Genomic DNA, 18,741 nt, shown 5'->3' on the forward strand with positions numbered 1-18,741 from the left:
CGTTGAAGGAATTGTCCGTAGCGCTCCGAGACAGGATTGTATCGAGGCACAGATCTGGGGAAGGGTACCAAAACATTTCTGCAGCATTGAATGGAAGAAGTTTGGAACCACCAAGACTTCCTAGAGCTGGCCGCCCGGCCAAACTGAGTAATCGGGGGAGAAGGGCCTTGGTCAGGGAGGTGACTCTGACAGAGCTCCAGAGTTCCTCTGTGGAGATGGTTGTCCTTCTGGAAGGTTCTCCCATCTCTGCAGCACTCCACCAATCAGGCCTTTATGGTAGAGTGGCCAGACGGAAGCCACTCCTCAGTAAAAGGCACATGACAGTCCGCTTGGAGTTTGCCAAAAGGCTTGATAGCCAAGCGTCACGCTCATCACCTGGCCAATACCATCCCTACGGTGAAGCATATTGGTGGCTGTGGGGATGTTTTTCAGCGGCAGGGACTGGGAGACTAGTCAGGATTGAGGGAAAGATGAATGGAGCAAAGTACAGAGAGATCCTTGATGAAAACCTGTTCAGGACCTCAGACTGGGGCTAAGGTTCACCTTCCAACAGGACAACGATCCTACGCACACAGCCAAGACAATGCAGGAGTGGCTTCGGGACAAGTCTCTGAATGTCCTTGAGTGGCCCAGCCAGAACCCGATCGAACATCTCTGGAGAGACCTGAAAATAGCTATGCAGCGACGCTCCCCATCCAACCTGACAGAGCTTGAGAGGATCTGCAGAGAATAATGGGAGAAACTCCCCAAATACATGTGTGCCAAGCTTGTAGTGTCATACCCAAGAAGACTTGAGGCTGTAATCGATGCCAAAGGTACTTCAACAAAGTACTGAGTAAAGGGTCTGAATACTTATGTACACTACCAGTCAAAAGTTGGGACACACCTACTCATTCAAGTGTTTTTCTTTATTTTTACTATTTTCTACATAGTAGAATAATAGTGACAACATCAAAACTATGAAATAACACAGATGGAATCATGTAGTAACCAAAAAAGTGTCAAACAAATCAAAATATATTTGAGATTCTTCAAATAGCCAACCTTTGCCTTGATGACAGCTTTGCACACTCCTGTCATTATCTCAACCAGCTTCATGAGGTAGTCTCCTGGAATGCATTTAAATTAACAGGTGTGCCTTCTTAAAAGTTAATTTGTGGAATTTATTTCGGTCTTAATGCGTTTGAGCCAATCAGTTGTGTTGTGACAAGGTAGGGGGGGTATACAGAAGATAGCCCTATTTGGTAAAAGACCAAGTCCATATTATGGCAAGAACAGCTCAAATAAACAAAGACAACGACAGTCCATCATTACTTTGAGACATGAAGGTCAGTCATTGTGGAAAATGTCAAGAACTTTCTTTAAGTGCAGTCGCAAAAACCATCAAGCGCCATGATAAAACTGGCTCTCATGAGGACCGCCACAGGAATGGAAGATCCAGAGTTACCTCTGCTGCAGAGGATAAGTTCATTAGAGTTACCAGCCTCAGAAATTGCAGCCCAAATAAATGCTTCAGAGTTCAAGTAACAGACACATCTCAACATCAACTGTTCAGAGGGGACTGTGTGAATCAGGCCTTCGTGGTCGAATTGCTGCAAAGAAACCACTACTAAAGGACACCAATAAGAAGAAGAGACCTGCTTGGGCCAAGAAACACGAGCAATGAACATTAGACCGGTGGAAATTTGTCCTTTGGTCTGGAGTCCAAATTTGAGATTTTTGTTTCCAACCGCGGTGTGGGTGAACAGAGGATCTCTGCATGTGTAGTTCCCACCGTAAAGCATGGAGGAGGTGTTATGGTGTGGGGGTGCGTTGCTGGTGACACTGTCTGTGATTTATTTAGAATTCAAGGCACACTTCACCAGCATGGCTACCACTGCATTCTGCAGCGATACCCCATCCCATCTGGTTTGGGCTTATTGGGACTATCATTTGTTTTTCAACAGGACAATGACCCACCACACCTCCAGGCTGTGTAAGGGCTATTTTACCAAGAAGGAGAGTGATTGAGTGCTGCATCAGATGACCTGGCCTCCACAATCCCCCGACCTCAACCCAATTGAGATCGTTTGGGATGAGTCGGACGGCAAAATGAAGGAAAAGCAGCCAACAAGTGCTCAGCATATGTGGGAACTCCTTCAAGACTGTTGGAAAAGCTTTCCAGGTGAAGCTGGTTGAGAGAATGCCAAGAGTGTGCAAAGCTGCCATCAAGGCAAAGAGTGGCTATTTGAAGAATCTCAAATATAAAATATATTTTTCATATGTTTAACACTTTTTTTTTTTGTTGCTTACTACATGATTCCAAATGTGTTATTTCATAGTTTTGATGTCTTCACTATTATTCTACAATGTAAAAATTAAGAAAAACCCTTGAATGAGTAGGTGTGTCCAAACTTTTGACTGGTACTGTTAATGTGATATTTCTGTTTTTTATTGGATACTGTGTGTAGATTGAGGGGGAAAAAACAGTTTAATCCATTTTAGAATAAGGCTGTAATGTAACAAAATGTGTAAAAAGTGATGGGGTCTGAATATTTTCAGAATGCACTGTATGACTGCTTAGCCAGTGTCGGACAGAGTAATGATAGTACATTATGATTTTGATGATAACATGATGAACTCAATGTGTAGTGGATAGGATATTAGCTAATGGGCTAGTTTACAATTCCTGAATATGAAGTAGATAAAGTACTCTAAATTAGCATAATACAAATGAGTTCCTTCAGATTGTGGAGTCATAATTATAATGGCTGCTTTCCTACACAGAGGTGGGCTCTAAAACTGTTTTCCCACCAAACGGGCAAAACCATGTTTCTAACCACAACCTGCTTTCATTATGATAGACTGTCACAACACACCCGTGGGTCCCAACCTACTAATATAGGGTAATAATGCTCTAAAACACCAGAATTGAGTAATCTTAAATCACTGTGATGACAATGACTGATTTGGTATTCTAAATGGAAAAGAATGTAGAAAGAATGTGGAGAGGTTGGCCCGCAGAAAGACTGACTGGATCAACCTCATAGTCCACTAGAAACAGTGACTCAGTGCTTCACTCAATGCGTCCAGGAGAGAGGGGGAGGGAATGGGATGAGGGGCGACGGGAAGTGGCTTTCTGGTTGCATGCCGGAGTGATGATGTCATTGCTGTGGGGAACATCTGATATTCCTGCAAATTGGTCGTCCGTGTACAATCGTTTTTTTCCTGGAGATTCTCACAACGTTTACGTCATGACTACAGACTTGTCTTACACACACCTACAAACACACAAACAAACACTGTGTGTGTACAGTTAATAGTGCAAGCTATCCATCTTTCATCTGTGAGTAGTAGCAGGAAAACTTCTCTGCTCTGCTTCTGAGGTATTAGAGGTTCAGAGGGAACACGGGTCACCACAATACTGCGTTTGGAATAGAAAGAAAAGTAATTATCTCATAACCAGCTGCTGTCAGTTGCCTCAAATCCCTGGGGTTTTCACCTTCTTTCTGAAAACAGCGGTCAAAGGACACACACACACACACACACACACACACACACACAGACCCCCAGGTCCTACCTCATTGTTGTGAACCCCCGCCAGACAGTGTACTGAGAAGAGAGGGGTTTTGGGTGACATGTCTCTGGCATTACTGGGATCACTGTGTGACTCTGCAACAAAGAGGGAGGATTGAATCTGATATCCCCACGGTGTCACGGGCAATTCCACAGTAAACACCGAGTGGCGCAGTGGTCTAAGGCACTGCATCGCAGTGCTAGCTGTGCCACTAGAGATCCTGGTTCGAATCCAGGCTCTGTCGTAGCCGGCCGCGACCGGAGACCCATGGGGCGGCGCACAATTGGCCCAGCGTCGTCCAGGGTAGGGGAGGGAATGGCCGGCAGGGATGTAGCTCAGTTGGTAGAGCATGCCGTTTGCAACGCCAGGGTTGTGGGTTCGATTCCCACGGGGGGCCAGTATGAAAAAATGAAAAAAAATAATGAATGCACTCACTAACTGTAAGTCGCTCTGGATAAGAGCGTCTGCTAAATGACTAAAATGTAAATGTAAACAAATTATGCTTTGACTCAGTTTTTTCAACAACTCTATGCACAAGGACTACTTTTAACAATTTCTGTGCAGATGCAAACTTTGGTAACGGAATTACGGTAAAATCTCCCTCAGGTTTTTATGTGACCACATTTTCCAAAAACTCTGTTAAATATCTGATCTGAATTATGTCTGCAGAAAGAATGGGGTGTCCAGCTATGACATGGTCCCCTTGAGTTTGAAAAAAATCTATTTTGGTTATTGTAAGTGAAGTGGATTTACACCCGGTAACGGAATTACGGTAGCATAATTACATCATGGGTCCCTGATCTATACTACACAGAAATGCAGAATTATGGAAATGAATGTCATTCTCCTCATGTTTCACAAGTTTGGACATCAGAGTACAGTACTGTATAGTTCAGTAAAATATACTGTACTCTACTATACGATACTATTGTATTATACTGTACTACCGTATTGTCTTGGACTGTACTGTACTGTACTTCTCACTGTACTGTACCCAGTACTGTACTTTACTGTGCTCTACTCGCTGTATTGTACTGTGCTATCCAGACTTGTGAAACATACGTCTATGATCGGTTCAGATTTGGTCCATTCCGGTCCGTCTGTGGACATTAACATCAAGGCCAGGGTGGAATAACCAAATTTCAATTACTTTTCAATGTCCATGGACGTCTGTGGGTGAGGATGCTGGTTACAGTAAATGGAAAGAGACGGGGCTCATGGGTAGGTGTTAGTAAGAGCTGGGAGAGGTGATATTATATTAACTGGAGAGTGAGAAAGGGAGAGAGGGAGCGGTTGTCCAAACTCAGACTGTTTTAACACTTGGTTTGACCACCAGACAACCGAAAGCGAAAGATAACTTATCAGCTGAACATAACAGTATGCCCGCGGAAGGGAGGACAGTAGCAGGTGGCCCATCTGTGGTTTGTGACTATTATGATTTCCCATTGTAGCCAATTCAGTTGCAGTAATTCCGCTACAGGTTTTTTGGTAATTCCGTTACCAATTTGGTAACGGAATTCCGAGATTTAATCACTTAATAATTCATAAACAAATTTGATATCAGTAAAATCACTGAATAATTGGTAGGTCTACCATTACTTGTTACTTCTGTGAACTTTCAATATCTTCCCTCGTCAGGGAGGGAGAGAAATTAGAAAATATATTTTCTAATATATGTTTGGTAAGGGAATTACAAGGCACAAGGCAATGTTTCTTAAACTAACAGAAGGTAAACAATTTCTGAAACTAAATATGTGTGTGTGTTGAAAAAGGGGTCTTTACGTAAACATTATTTTGTTTTGATGTATTTCTGATACCTTTTTTAAGACTTTTTCTGGTAATGACACCTTTTCCATCTGTTTATCCAGAAATCAAAGCCTTTACTTATGCCTAATTTTTAAGATAGGAAATGGTAATATTTTTTTATCTATGCCTTCATTTCCCCAAAATATAGACTCTTAGCTTTCATTTTGACACCCAATTTGATATGCTCCTATAAACTTCACATGATGGTGCTCATTGGTCCTTTTCGATGGAAATGCCCTCACGCAAACAGCAGTCCTCTTTCACACTCTTACTCTTCTCCTCAAATACTTCCCCTCCTACTCACTTTGAGTTCCCCACCCCCTCTGTCTCTAAATACCTCAGGAGCCCTCTCTCAACCTCACCCCCCTGGTCCTAAACATGACCCTCTGCCCGGGAGGGACACATTTGGTGATGTCACATCACCCTGTCAGAGTGACACGTATACAAGGCTCTCCTTTCATTTGCATTGTCTCGATTAGTTTTATCATAATGGAACCTGTTGGCATTAGTGTCATACGTTTAGAATGAATCTAGTAGTTTGGCCATAGGCAGGACGTAAAACAGTCCTATAGTGAGTGAATTCCATACACAGTACAGTTTTGTGTTATTCAACTCTTCCTCAACTCTTTTGATAGTTATGAAACAGACCACAAAACTGTCATCCAGTTTGTTTATCAGCTGCCTTGAAGTGTTTTGACTCAGGATTTTATTCTAGTCACTGCAACAAATGAATAAATGTTGTGCTGGTCAATGACTGACAAACTAATACCCTCTCCTCTCCTCCATCAGATGTGAAGAAGGACTGGTCGGACCACGCCCTGTGGTGGGAGAAGAAGAAGACATGGCTGCTGAAGACCCACTGGACCCTGGACAAGTATGGTATCCAGGCAGACGCCCGGCTCCTCTTCACCCCCCAGCACAAGCTGCTGCGCCTTCAGCTGCCCAACATGAAGCACATGAAGGTCAAGGTCAACTTCTCTGACCGCGTCTTCAAGGCGGTCTCTGACATCTGCAAGACTTTCAGTAAGTCACCAGACGTTTTGTCAACTCTCAATAATGCACCTATCCTACCAAAGGTTCTGTACAGCAGGGCTCCCCAACTGATTTTGGCCTGCGGGTGGTTTTATTTGGCCCCCTCAGTTTTCTAAGCCAAATAAAAATATATTTTCATTGTTGGACATAAAAGACTGTAAAAATACCAGGAAATGAGCTCCAAGTGATTTTAATTTAAGAAATCTGTTCCCAAGTATTCCCACGCATAATAGAGAGACACATGATCGTATACAAATGTATGCAAGGTTTGAAATGATTGTTTTAGTCAAACATGACATGCGTTTTCCTTATTTTTTGGTTGTTATTCTGTCTCTCACTGTTCAAATAAACCTACCATTAAAATTATAGACTGACCATGTCTTTGTCAGTGGGCAAACGTAGAAAATCAGCAGGGGATCAAATACTTTTTTCCCTCACTGTATCTGTTTGGGCTTATTGCAGGCAATTTGCAGTCTACAAATTATTTGTAATTATAAGCTGGGTGGTTTGAGCCCTGAATGCTGATTGGCTGACAGCCGTGGTATATCAGACCGTATACCATGGGTATGACAATTAATTAAGTTGGTAACCAGTTTATAATAGCAATAAGGCACCTCGGGGGTTTGTGGTATATGTCCAATATAACACGGCTAAGGGCTGTATCCAGGCACTCCGCATTGCGTTGTGCATAAGAACAGCCCTTAGCCGTGGTATATTGGCCATATACCACACCCCCCCGGGCCTTATTGCTTAATTATGTTCCGACCATCCGCTCAAGAAAAAATCGTCTGTGGCTGAATCTAGTTGATGATCCCTGCTGTACAGTATGTACTCTTTCTAACCTTGCCATAATACTGTTTATATTTTTAGGTAAACTACTGGATGTGTTTTCACCTCCCATTGAGCCAGGCATGTCTGCTGCTCCTCCTCTGTTTTTTCCTTTAGCCTTTTGTTGTGTTTATCAAACAGAGCCTGAGCTATCAGCAATCAGCGCTCGCTTCACCTCCTCTCCTGACAGGGGACTGTTCAGGTACCTTGACTCTGCTAGACCTGTCCTTGGACTAGTGCTGTGAATAACTGTCTGAATCCTGTTTAGTCAACAGAGTTGATCAATCTAACGCACCTGAATGACTCAAACATTCAGAGAGATGGATATTCTCTCCCATATATATATATATATATATATATATATATATATATATATATATATATATATATATATATATATATATATATATATATATATATATATATATATATATATATATATATATATATATTACACACACACACACACACACACACACACACACATTACTGTCTAGATTTAGCCCTCAAGACCCTGCCCCCTGACGAGCACTGTGAGGTCAGCAGACAGCCTTCCTCTATCCATATCTCTGACCTAAGGCCCTGTCAGCTAGTGTTAGAGGTCAAACACCAGAGCCTAATGCCCTCCTGACCTTGTAACACAGATCTCTGTCACTCCTCCATGTTGGCTCCAACCAGAGCCCTCTGTCTCCAATGAAGACAGCAGCAGGCTTTCTATATGAAACCTCCATCAGGCACTCTCTGGCCCATGTTCAGAAGGCACAGCTCAGGAGTTATGGCTGCTGTACTGTTATGGTTGGCTGTTCTAAGTAGCACTGGAACCTTGTTTTTTAAACGGGAGCTTTTATTTATAAAGGTAAAAAGAGGCCCACTATGAACTTCTATGAATTCCTTTTCTTTGAAATGAGAAAGGACAAATAACATTTTGATGGAGTATAAATAAGCTGGATGACTGTGTTATTCAGAGATTGGTGAATAACTAAATGAACAGGGCTAGTAGCAGGCCCCTCTCACCTCTGCTGCCCAGTCCTCATTAGGAATGCGTCTACCTCTGCCGCAATAAATCTATTTTAGTTTTGGAGAAATTCGGGACAAATTACTCTTGGCTGACTTGGCGGGTGTCATACGATGACTTTTACAGTGGCTGGGAAGGTACACGCAGCGCGTCTCTCTCTCTCTGGGAAGTTTTCAATCATATTTCATACATGCGGACAGTTGACTTAGGGTGACCTCTTCTGGAACTATTTTATTTTTCATTATCTGGGCGACTTTCAATTTAACAATTTCCTGTGAGTGTGTGTGACTGACAGAGAGCTGCACAGCATGGGGAATGAAATGAGGAATACGCAGGGCCAGGAAGGGAAGACTGGAGGCCTTTCCAACTGGCCGACACTGCAGTTAGACAGGGAGAAGGAGCGGGTAGAGAGGGAGGGAGGGAGAGAGATGGATTCTCTTTGCAGCTGTGCAAGAAAGTGACCATTCAGATTGACTCCCACTCTCGTCTGTTTCCCTCTCTATCTCTCCCTTTCTCTCGCTTTCCTCATAATGATTGATTTGGAGGCAGGGGATTTTTTTTCTTTGGTCACGCAGTAGCTGTTTCCTGGTGCAGACCAAGCTCCAAGTTCACTCCTCCACTACAGGGGAGTTCTGTCTCTCTTCTTCTCTCTTCCTACTCTTTCTTTCCCTCTTTCTCTTTTTCCCTTCACAAACAAAATACACTATCTGAACACACATTGCTAACATTAAAACACATTATTTCTCTCTTCTCCCCTTCCTCTCTCTTTCTCCCTTTTACCAGATGCGTAACAGAGCTGGAGTCTCTCTAGCCATGTGAATCACACACATATTTGGAGTGGAGGATCAATCCAATTATTACTGCAATGTTGTGTTTCTCCCATGTCCACAGCAGCTGGCTAGAGGCCAGTCAGCCAAGCCCACAGACACAGTCCATGTAGATGGTGCAGGCAGTGGGACTCATCAGAACACCGTAGTAAAACGACTGAATTCCCCTTCACTCTGCTCCAGCTTTGAACTGTCTTAGTTCTATCAATGAGTCACTGGCAGCTCTGTGTTCCTGCACAATGTTGTTTATTTGGCTTGTCTCAGTCAGTGAAGGAGCGACGTTTCCTTCGTTTTCATAGCTTTGATGATGAAATACCATGTTTATCCTTCATACTTGGAGCCAATCTAGTAAATGTTTTTTTTCCTGATTCTTTTAAAGCTGGTATTGTGTGACCGTAGTACTACTACCCCATACAGCCCAAGAGGACAGACCTGGGTCAGGTGTGTAAAACGGATCTATAGTGGGCGACGGACTAGGTGTCAACCATTACACGGTTGTGCGGCTCGTCTGCCTCACAGGAGAGACTGCGAGATCCCAGTCAGCACAAAAAAATGTTGGGGCACATCTCTGCCACCCTGTCTGTCTGCAGAGGGAAGCCCAGTATGGGCTGGTTGGTTGTTAGCTGTAATCTAATGACTGGGATTGATGCACTATTATTATAGCTAGTGACCTCTTGATATAAGAGTAAAGACACTCCCTGGTCCTGGCTTTAAAAGTATGGTTGCAGTCTGTCCTCTTCAATAAGGTATTTCTTTCCCTTATGATGAAACAGCGGAGGTGTTGCACACCGAGGGTGTGACGGTTATAGGGCCCTCAAGCACTCGCACAGCAGACTGAAGCCTCTTCCATTCCACCAAGGGAGACCGCCAGGAAATGTTGGCCATCACGTCTGACTTGTGCATGACTGACTGTGGGAGCTGACCTGACCTGGCAGCCTGAGGTGTTACAGAGGAAGGCCTTACTTTCTACCAGATTCTGACCAATGGGAAGGTCTAGAGGAGCAGTCTGCTCTGACCAATGGGACTGTCTGGAGGAGCAGTTAGTGCTTATGTCAGTCATGCTGCTTCACTTAGCTGCTCCTTTCTGCTCAGCACTGGCTGGCCTGCTTCACTTAGCTGCTCCTCTCTGCTCAGCACTGGCTGGCCTGCTTCACCTAGCTGCTCCACTCTGCTCAGCACTGGCTGGCCTAGTTCACTTAGCTGCTCCTCTCTGCTCAGCACTGGCTGGCCTGCTTCACCTAGCTGCTCCTCTCTGCTCAGCACTGGCTGGCCTAGTTCACTTAGCTGCTCCTCTCTGCTCAGCGCTGGCTGGCCTGCTTCACTTAGCCGCTCCTCTCTGCTCAGCGCTGGCTGGCCTGCTTCACTTAGCTGCTCCACTCTGCTCAGCGCTGGCTGGCCTGGTTCACTTAGCTGCTCCACTCTGCTCAGCACTGGCTGGCCTGGTTCACTTAGCTGCTCCACTCTGCTCAGCACTGGCTGGCCTGGTTCACTTAGCCACTCCACTCTGCTCAGCACTGGCTGGCCTGGTTCACTTAGCCACTCCACTCTGCTCAGCACTGGCTGGCCTAGTTCACTTAGCTGCTCCTATCTGCTCAGTGCTGGCTGGCCTAATTCACTTAGCCGCTCCACTCTGCTCAGCACGGGCTGGCCTGCTTCACTTAGCCACTCCACTCTGCTCAGCGCTAGCTGGCCTGGTTCTATAGAGACTGCTGCTGAGAGTCTGTCACTGTCCTGTCACTGTGTTGTAGGTCAGCCCTACCCTGAAGTGGCCTATGGGGAAGCTGCATAGAGGACGAAATGTGGATAGAGAGAGGGAGGGAGGAACTGAGAGAGATGGATGGAGATGTAGAAAGATAAATGAAGGGATAGAAGAGGGAGAGGTGTAAGGTCAGTTCCCAGGCTCTGTCCTCCATGGTGTGGTTGAACAGTGTTCTATCAACAGTTAACTGCGGTCCATTTGATTTGTGGACCATCACAATGTGGTCTGGTTCACTGTCCAAAATGTCAAGGCCTGTTGATCAAATATAAATGTGGTTTGACTGCAGCATGTTAATTGTGGGGTAGAAATAAAACTATCTTGAATAATAATCTATTAACATTGTATTGTTAGTTTGTCCGTCCACGAAAACTCCTGTCCCTAGTCATAATGCAGAAAGGGCCTACGTCACTCTGGATAAGAGTGTCTGCTAAAATGTAAAGGGTTTTGTATGGTGGTGTGGTGGGTCTCACTCCCATAGCAATGAATCATGTCTTCTTACTACTCTACTGCTGAGCTGGCACTCAGTCAGTCCTCCTCCACCTGGCTTTGTGCCTGGATATTGTCAAAAGGATTTGATTTAAGATGTTTCTTATTTTGTGGGTGTCATGTTTTCGAACCACTTGTCGAGCTTTGCAGCCATGCTCTGGTACCCCATTCTGCTTGGCTCTGGGTAGAAGTTGCCCTTAGCCACAGATCTAGGATCAGCTCAACTACCCCAAGTCATATTAGTGGATAGAATACCAAACTGACATTAGATCAGTGTCTTACGTCAACTGCAGCACCACCTGCAGAGCTCTGGTTTGAATGGCATTATCACTCCGTCCTGCACCCTGTCCTCTTTCTGCCTCTCCCTCTCTCCTCTCCTCCTCCTCAGTATTGGCAGGCTGCATCAGGGGCCTGCATTCCTCTTCTCCTTTCATGTGACTGATTCAAAAAAGGTCTCTGTCCATTCTTTGTTCAGCTCATCTCTTGCAGGTGCTGGGGTCGAAAAGGTAGCAATCATAACTGTTTGGTATTGGAAATGGCTATGTGGGTAACAACAGAACTTGAAGCTTTGGTGGAACTCCCGTTGACACACTCGTTGACTCACTCCTCTGTGCTCAGCACAGGCTAGGCAGCACGCCTGCACTCAAATGGCTGTATAAGGGCACAGGGCTTGTGCTGCAACGCAAGAGAGAGGAAGAAGGAGAGATGGAGAGAGAGAGAGAGAGCGAGAAAGAGGGGGAGAGGAAGGGATAGAGAGAGTGGGGGAGAGCGAGCTACCATCTGGTAGTTCTTAAAACCCTTGGAATGCTTTTTGCTGTAGTAACACAAACTAAACAAACTCTCCCTCCCTCCCTCTCCCTCCCTCTATCCTACACACACATGTTCCTCCCCAGCAATGGAAAATAGGGAGTGAGAGTTGTAGGGCATAAGGGATTTGTATAGATTTAAAACTGGCGAATATAGGACAAAATATGACATTTAAATTCCAAAGTCACAACCACCCATCGCTTAAATGAGAGTAGAAGCATAGAAAAAAGACAGCACAGCCATTTACCACAGCTGTGCTTTTAGAATCTAGACAGTGCACATCTATCTTTCCCAGACGCATTCTGGCAGATTCAGCCAGCTCCTCAGAGCCATCCCAAAAATGTCCTGAACACTGGAGATGAATGTTGAGTGATGGTTCCCTGGCCTCCTCAGCCAACACAGAGAAGGTGGAGAGGGGAGGAGAGCGGGAGAGAGGGATGCAGACGGGTGTTTTAGTCATTATATCAGGTCTGCAGTATCTGTGTCTGTCAGAGGAGACTTTAAACAGAGCTCCCAGCATAGTTTAATTCCATCTGCACATACACACACACTCACAGATACAGTCCTACACACACTCTCTCTCACACACACACACCCCCTCAAACTGTGAACTGCAATGTGACTGTTTACTTCATCTGTTGCATCTCAGCTAATCTTTGATATACACATGCATGTACAGATAGACAAGATCTGATATGTAGTTGTTTATGCCATCTGTTGCCTCTCAGCTAGTCTCTCATTCAGTATGTTGTGAAGAAGTGCTAAGCTAGAGTAGGGTGTAATGACATACAGTGCTTGTTATTACAACCAGCTCATTATGTATTGACTGCTGCTAAACACTGACATTGTGTGGTATCAGAGGAGCTTTTGCAATTCACCCTGCAACATATTTAGTGTGTACGTGTAGGGCTGTGACAGTCATGGAATTTTGGATGACGGTTATTGGTAAGGGTTAGGGTTTAGAGATGTCCTAAGGATACCGGATAGCACTAACCTTTCAGCAAGGAGTAACCTTGTAAAGAGTCCATGTTACCGCGGAAACTGATTCAACCGCACGAATCCCCGGCTGTCCCGTCTTTAGTCAGCTTTTTGTGGAACGAACAGCTATCAAAACAAAAAAGTATTATTATTAATTTGTTAACAATTATTTTATTTTCATGATGGTCTTCATCCATAATCGTTGGGTACACAATTAGTAGTTAATTGTGCCAGCCCTGTGTACGTGTGCACTGAGTCGACCACACACCCCTCCTCTCGTTTGGAGAAGGTTAGGGGTGTGTTGGAGTCCTGAGAAATGGGATTAGCATTTTTTCACCCCTTGTGCACGGCTGTTTATGATTCTTCCCCCCTCTCTCCATCTCACTCTCTCTCCTTCTTTCTCACATTGTCTTTGGGCTGGGTTTTCCTACCCCCTATTCAAATTCTTTAAGTCAGCTGTGTGGTTTATGTGAGGCCTGTAGTTGAAAGACTCCTAACTGCTATCTGTGAACCAGGACAATGACACATCTCACATCTCTTGGGGTCTGCATTGGGTTAGCCTTGTTACTAGGCTATGTTTTGTTTTTGTGATTTAAGCTGAACTCTGACAACCCCCTTGATTCTTGGGCTCTCCCACTTCTCTGTCTCTATCCCCCTCTTTATCTCACTACATTTCTGGCTATCCCCCATCTTTCATTTATTTCTCTCTCTCACTGTTCGCTCTCCACAGGGTCTCTGGATTAGATTAGCGTTGTTGCAAGGATATGTTTTAATGTCACATGCACAAGTACAGTCAAATGCCTTTCTTGCAAGCTCTAACCCCAACAATGCAGTAATCAATAACAATGTAATACTAAAACAAAATAGAAATAAGAACACAAAGTAAGCACGCATACTATATACAGGGTCAGTTCCAGTATCATATTTACAATGTGCAGGGATACTGGAGTGATAGAGGTAGACACTGCATTCGGAAAGTATTCAGACCCCTTGACTTTTTCCACATTTTGTAACGTTACAGCCTTATTCTAAAATGTTTTTTTTTCCTCATCAATCTACACACAATACCCTATAATGACAAAGCAAAAACAGGTTTTTAGAAATCTTTGCAAATTTATAAATAATAAAAAACTGATATCATATTTAGAAAAGTATTCAGACCCTTTACTCAGTACTTTGTTGAAGCACCTTTGTCAGCGATTACAGCCTCAAGTATTCTTGGGTATGACGCTACAAGCTAGGAAAACCTGTATTTGGGGAGTTTCTGAAAATAGCTGGAGGTCTCTCCAGAGATGTTCGATCGGGTTCAAGTCTGGCCTCTGGTTAGGCCACTCAAGGACATTCAGAGACTTGTCCCGAAGCCACTCCTATGTTGTCTTGGCTGTGTGCTTAGGGTCATTGTCCTGTTGGAAGGTGAACCAACGCCACAGTCTGAGGTCCTGAGTGCTCTGGTGCAGGTTTTCATCAAGGATATCTCTGTACTTTGCTCTGTTCATCTTTCCCTCGATCCTGACTAGTCTCCCAGTCCCTGCCGCTGAAAAACATCCCCACAGCATGATGCTGCCACCACCATGCTTCACCGTAGGGATGGTGCCAGGTTTCCTCCAGATGTTACGCTTGGCATTCAGGCCAAAGAGTTCAATCTTGGATTCCTCAGACCAGAGAATCTTGTTTCTCATGGTCTGAGAGTCCTTTAGATGCCTTTTGGCAAACTCCAAGCGGGCTGTCATGTGCCATTTACTGAGGAATGGCTTCCGTCTGGCCACTGTACCGTAAAGGCCTGCTTGGTAGAGTGCTGCAGAGATGGTTGTCCTTCTGGAAGGCTCTCCCATCTTCACAGAGGAACACTGGAGCTCTGTCAGAGTGACCATCGGGTTCTTGGTCACCTCCCTGACCAAGGCCCTTCTCCCCCGATTGCTCAGTTCGGCCCGGCGGAAAGCTCTAAGAAGAGTCTTGGTGGTTCCAAACTTCTTCCATTTAAGAATGATTGAGGCCACTGTGTTCTTGGGGACCTTCAATGCTGCAGAAAGTTTTTGGTACCTTCCCCAGATCTTTGCCTCGACACAATCCTGTCTCTGAGCTCTACTGACAAGTCCTTCGACCTCATGGCTTGGTTTTTGCTCTGACATGCACATGTCCAATCAAGTTATACAAACATCTCAAGGATGATCAATGGAAACAGGATGAACCTGAGCTCAATTTCAAGTCTCATAGCAAAGAGTCTGAATACTATGTTAATAAGGTATTTCTGTTTTTTCATTATGGGGTATTGTGTGTAGATTGATTAAGAAATGTTTTTATTTAATCCATTTTAGAATAAGGCTGTAACGTAACAATGTGGAAAAAGTTAAGGGGTCTGAATACTTTCCAAATGCACTGTATGTGTCGGGGTAAGGTGACTAGGCATCAGGATATATGATAAACAGAGTAGCAGCAGCGTATATATTAAGATTGTATGTCAGTGCGTGTGTATAGAGTCAGTATAAATGTATCTGCATATTATGTGTGTGAGCGCAAATGGAGTGAGTGTTTGTATGTGTGTAGATGTCAGTGTGCGTAAGTGTGTAGGGCCCTGTGAGTGTGCATAGAGACATAATAATTAAAATACAGGGGTCAACTCAGGTAGTCCGTGTTGTCATTTTGTTAGCTATTTAGTTAGTTATTTAACAGTCTTATGGCATGGGGATAAGAAGCTGTTCAGGAGCCTGTTGGTGTCAAACTTGATTCACCGGTACACAGTGTTTTGGGGATTTTGTGACAACTTCTTATGACTGTCTCTCTGTGTTTTTCTCTCTCTGTCGGTCTCTCTCTGTCTCTCTCTGTGTCTCTCTCTCTAGACATCCGTCATCCAGAGGAGGCGTCTCTACTGCGTAAGCCCCGTGACCCCAAGAAGAAGAAGAAAAAGCTGGAGGAGGCTGAGGAGGAGGCTCTGGAGCTGGAGGGGCCACTGCTCACCCCTGGATCAGGTAGTAAGTTTCACTAATTTACCTCAAACACCCAAAGCCTACCCTGAACAGCCTTCTACTCCATAATGTCCTACTGGCTGGGCCTATGGATGCTAACCCAGTTAGCATATGCTGTCCAGCTGAGCTAAGCTATGTCTTAAACACAGACCTGGCTCTGTGGCTCTCACATGCTGCTCTGATGAAAGACGCAGTCATAATATAAGGGATGCTACTGTACCAGGGATCTTATCTTGATTGGAGGAAAATCCTTTCATTACATCACCATGACATTCTATTTAGAGAAAGTGTTGGAGAATTCTGGTTACACTTCCACTCCTGGAATGTCCACGATGGAATCACGTCTTCACAGTCCAATAACAGGTTGAATAGCAGGAGCATCTGTTTAAAAATAGTAGAGGCAACAAAATATGAGAGTTTTGGTATTATCTGCCTAAATAAGAATGTGTGAGTTTGAGGAGTTAACGGTATGATTTGCAGACTCTGGGCTCCTTACTCCTTGACAGGGAGGGAGCGAATGGTTGGGATTCCTCACATAGTTGGTCACCCTGCCATTTTAAACCCAAACCAGGCTGCAGAGCAATAGCTACACCCGGCCCCTCCTCCTCCCCCCTACTAGCCCTGTCAGTGAATTAGCTACAGTGATATGAGGAAGGAGGAGGAACATGGGGCCGTGCTGTGGTATCTATGCAGTGTTAGCCAGCGTTGCTAATGCTAAGGCAGTGTGAATGGGCCTCATTGTCCCAACCCTGCCCCTATAGCTACTTGGCCTACCATCCAACACATGCATACAGTGGGGAGAACAAGTATTTGATACACTGCCGATTTTGCAGGTTTTCCTACTTACAAAGCATGTAGAGGTCTGTAATTTTTATCATAGGTACACTTCAACTGTGAGAGACGGAATCTAAAACAAAAATCCAGAAAATCACATTGTATGATTTTTAAGTAATTCATTTGCAGTAATACGACTGAGGATGCTTTTTCATTTGCAGTAATACGACTGCACCGTATTGAGGGGAGGATGGATGGGGCCATGTATCGCGAGATCTTGGCCAACAACCTCCTTCCCTCAGTAAGAGCATTGAAGATGGGTTGTGGCTGGGTCTTCCAGCATGACAACGACCCGAAACACACAGCCAGGGCAACTAAGGAGTGGCTCCGTAAGAAGCATCTCAAGGTCCTGGAGTGGCCTAGCCAGTCTCCAGACCTGAACCCAATAGAAAATCTTTGGAGGGAGCTGAAAGTCTGTATTGCCCAGCGACAGCCCCGAAACCTGAAGGATCTGGAGAAGGTCTGTATGGAGGAGTGGGCCAAAATCCCTGCTGCAGTGTGTGCAAACCTGGTCAAGACCTACAGGAAACGTATGATCTCTGTAATTGCAAACAAAGGTTTCTGTACCAAATATTAAGTTCTGCTTTTCTGATGTATCAAATACTTATGTCATGCAATAAAATGCAAATTATTACTTAAAAATCATACAATGTGATTTTCTGGATTTTTGTTTTAGATTCTGTCTCTCACAGTTGAAGTGTACCTATGATAAAAATTACAGACCTCTACATGCTTTGTAAGTAGGAAAACCTGCAAAATCGGCAGTGTATCAAATACTTGTTCTCCCCACTGTAGTCAGCCTGTAGGCTCAAGGGGGGGTGGGGGGTGAGAATGTGAGAAAAGGGGACAGAAGGAGAGAGAGGGAGAGGCAGGAGAGGGGAAAAAGGGGAGCATGTGAGAAGAAAAGTGAAGGGACAGTAAGCCTACAACCTCTGACACTTGGCTCCCTCTCCAATGTTATGTCAATTATATGCTTGTTGGTTCCCATTGCCATTTGACTCCATGGGTGACCCTGGGAAATAGTCTCAGACTTTTTCTGATTATTATTACACCCTTATATATGACTGGTATTGCCCCAATTATCTCCACACTGATATCCTATTGAGCTGTGTTAATTGTTGGCCAGGGGTTTCTAAAATGAATTAGGCCAAGCCTTACCTCTGTACAAATAGTCAAAGGCGCTTTAGGAACAAAAAGACTTGAAGGAAAACGTGTGTGTGCGCGCGCACACACACCTTCTCCCCCAGCTCAGATGGTAGGAGAGAATAAATGTTTAATGTGCAGTGTTTCATTGCCAAGCTGCTGGGAGTTATTCCTGACTGTTGTGTTGCCTCCCCTCTGGGAGGGGCTGTGGCCGCCTGATGGGAATCACAAGGTCCAGGCCACGATGCAATCTACGACGCACAAACACACACCCACACGGATGCACACACAGCCTCTTCCTTACACTTGATGCAATCTGTATGGAGCTCAGCCCCAGCCTCTCCCAACAGTCCTGCCCATTCCACTCATACTGAATGAGGCCCTCTGTGGCCTCTTTGACCTTGACCTGATAACTCCTTATCTCCTTCCTAACACACTCACTGGACCACAGAGGAAACTGGGTGAGGGGGCAATACTGAGGTGAAGATGAGTTGGCAAGATTTGAGTTCAGAAGTTCACCCTAGACCAAGTGGATGTATGGGGTTGATCCAGTTAGTGTTTAGAATTAGTCAATTCTGAGTCTAAGACCACAACCCATCTCCACCCACATGTCTACGGTGTCACTGGAAAATCCCAGACCTCCAACTCACATTCCATTAATAGAAACATGAATGTTGTTACTATCCATATTACTAACAGTTTCCTAT

At 44.6% G+C, this 18,741-nt stretch overlaps 1 protein-coding gene across 4 annotated transcripts in view; it reads left to right on the forward strand.

The window, feature by feature from the left end:
• LOC311103067 (fermitin family homolog 2) overlaps positions 1-18,741 on the forward strand; it is a 66,890-nt gene that overhangs the window by 26,434 nt on the left and 21,715 nt on the right. For 2 of the 4 annotated variants that reach the window (XM_084144590.1, XM_084144592.1), the window contains exons 3-4: positions 6,152-6,385; positions 15,932-16,063. In XM_084144590.1, coding sequence (XP_084000716.1) covers positions 6,152-6,385; positions 15,932-16,063 — 366 coding nt within the window. The remainder of the gene's footprint in view (positions 1-6,151; positions 6,386-15,931; positions 16,064-18,741) is intronic. The other 2 variants (XM_084144591.1, XM_084144593.1) reach the window with 1 other exon arrangement.

This window comes from Coregonus lavaretus, assembly GCF_964263955.1.
Source record: "Coregonus lavaretus genome assembly, chromosome: 27".
NCBI classification, from domain to species: Eukaryota; Metazoa; Chordata; class Actinopteri; order Salmoniformes; family Salmonidae; genus Coregonus; species Coregonus lavaretus.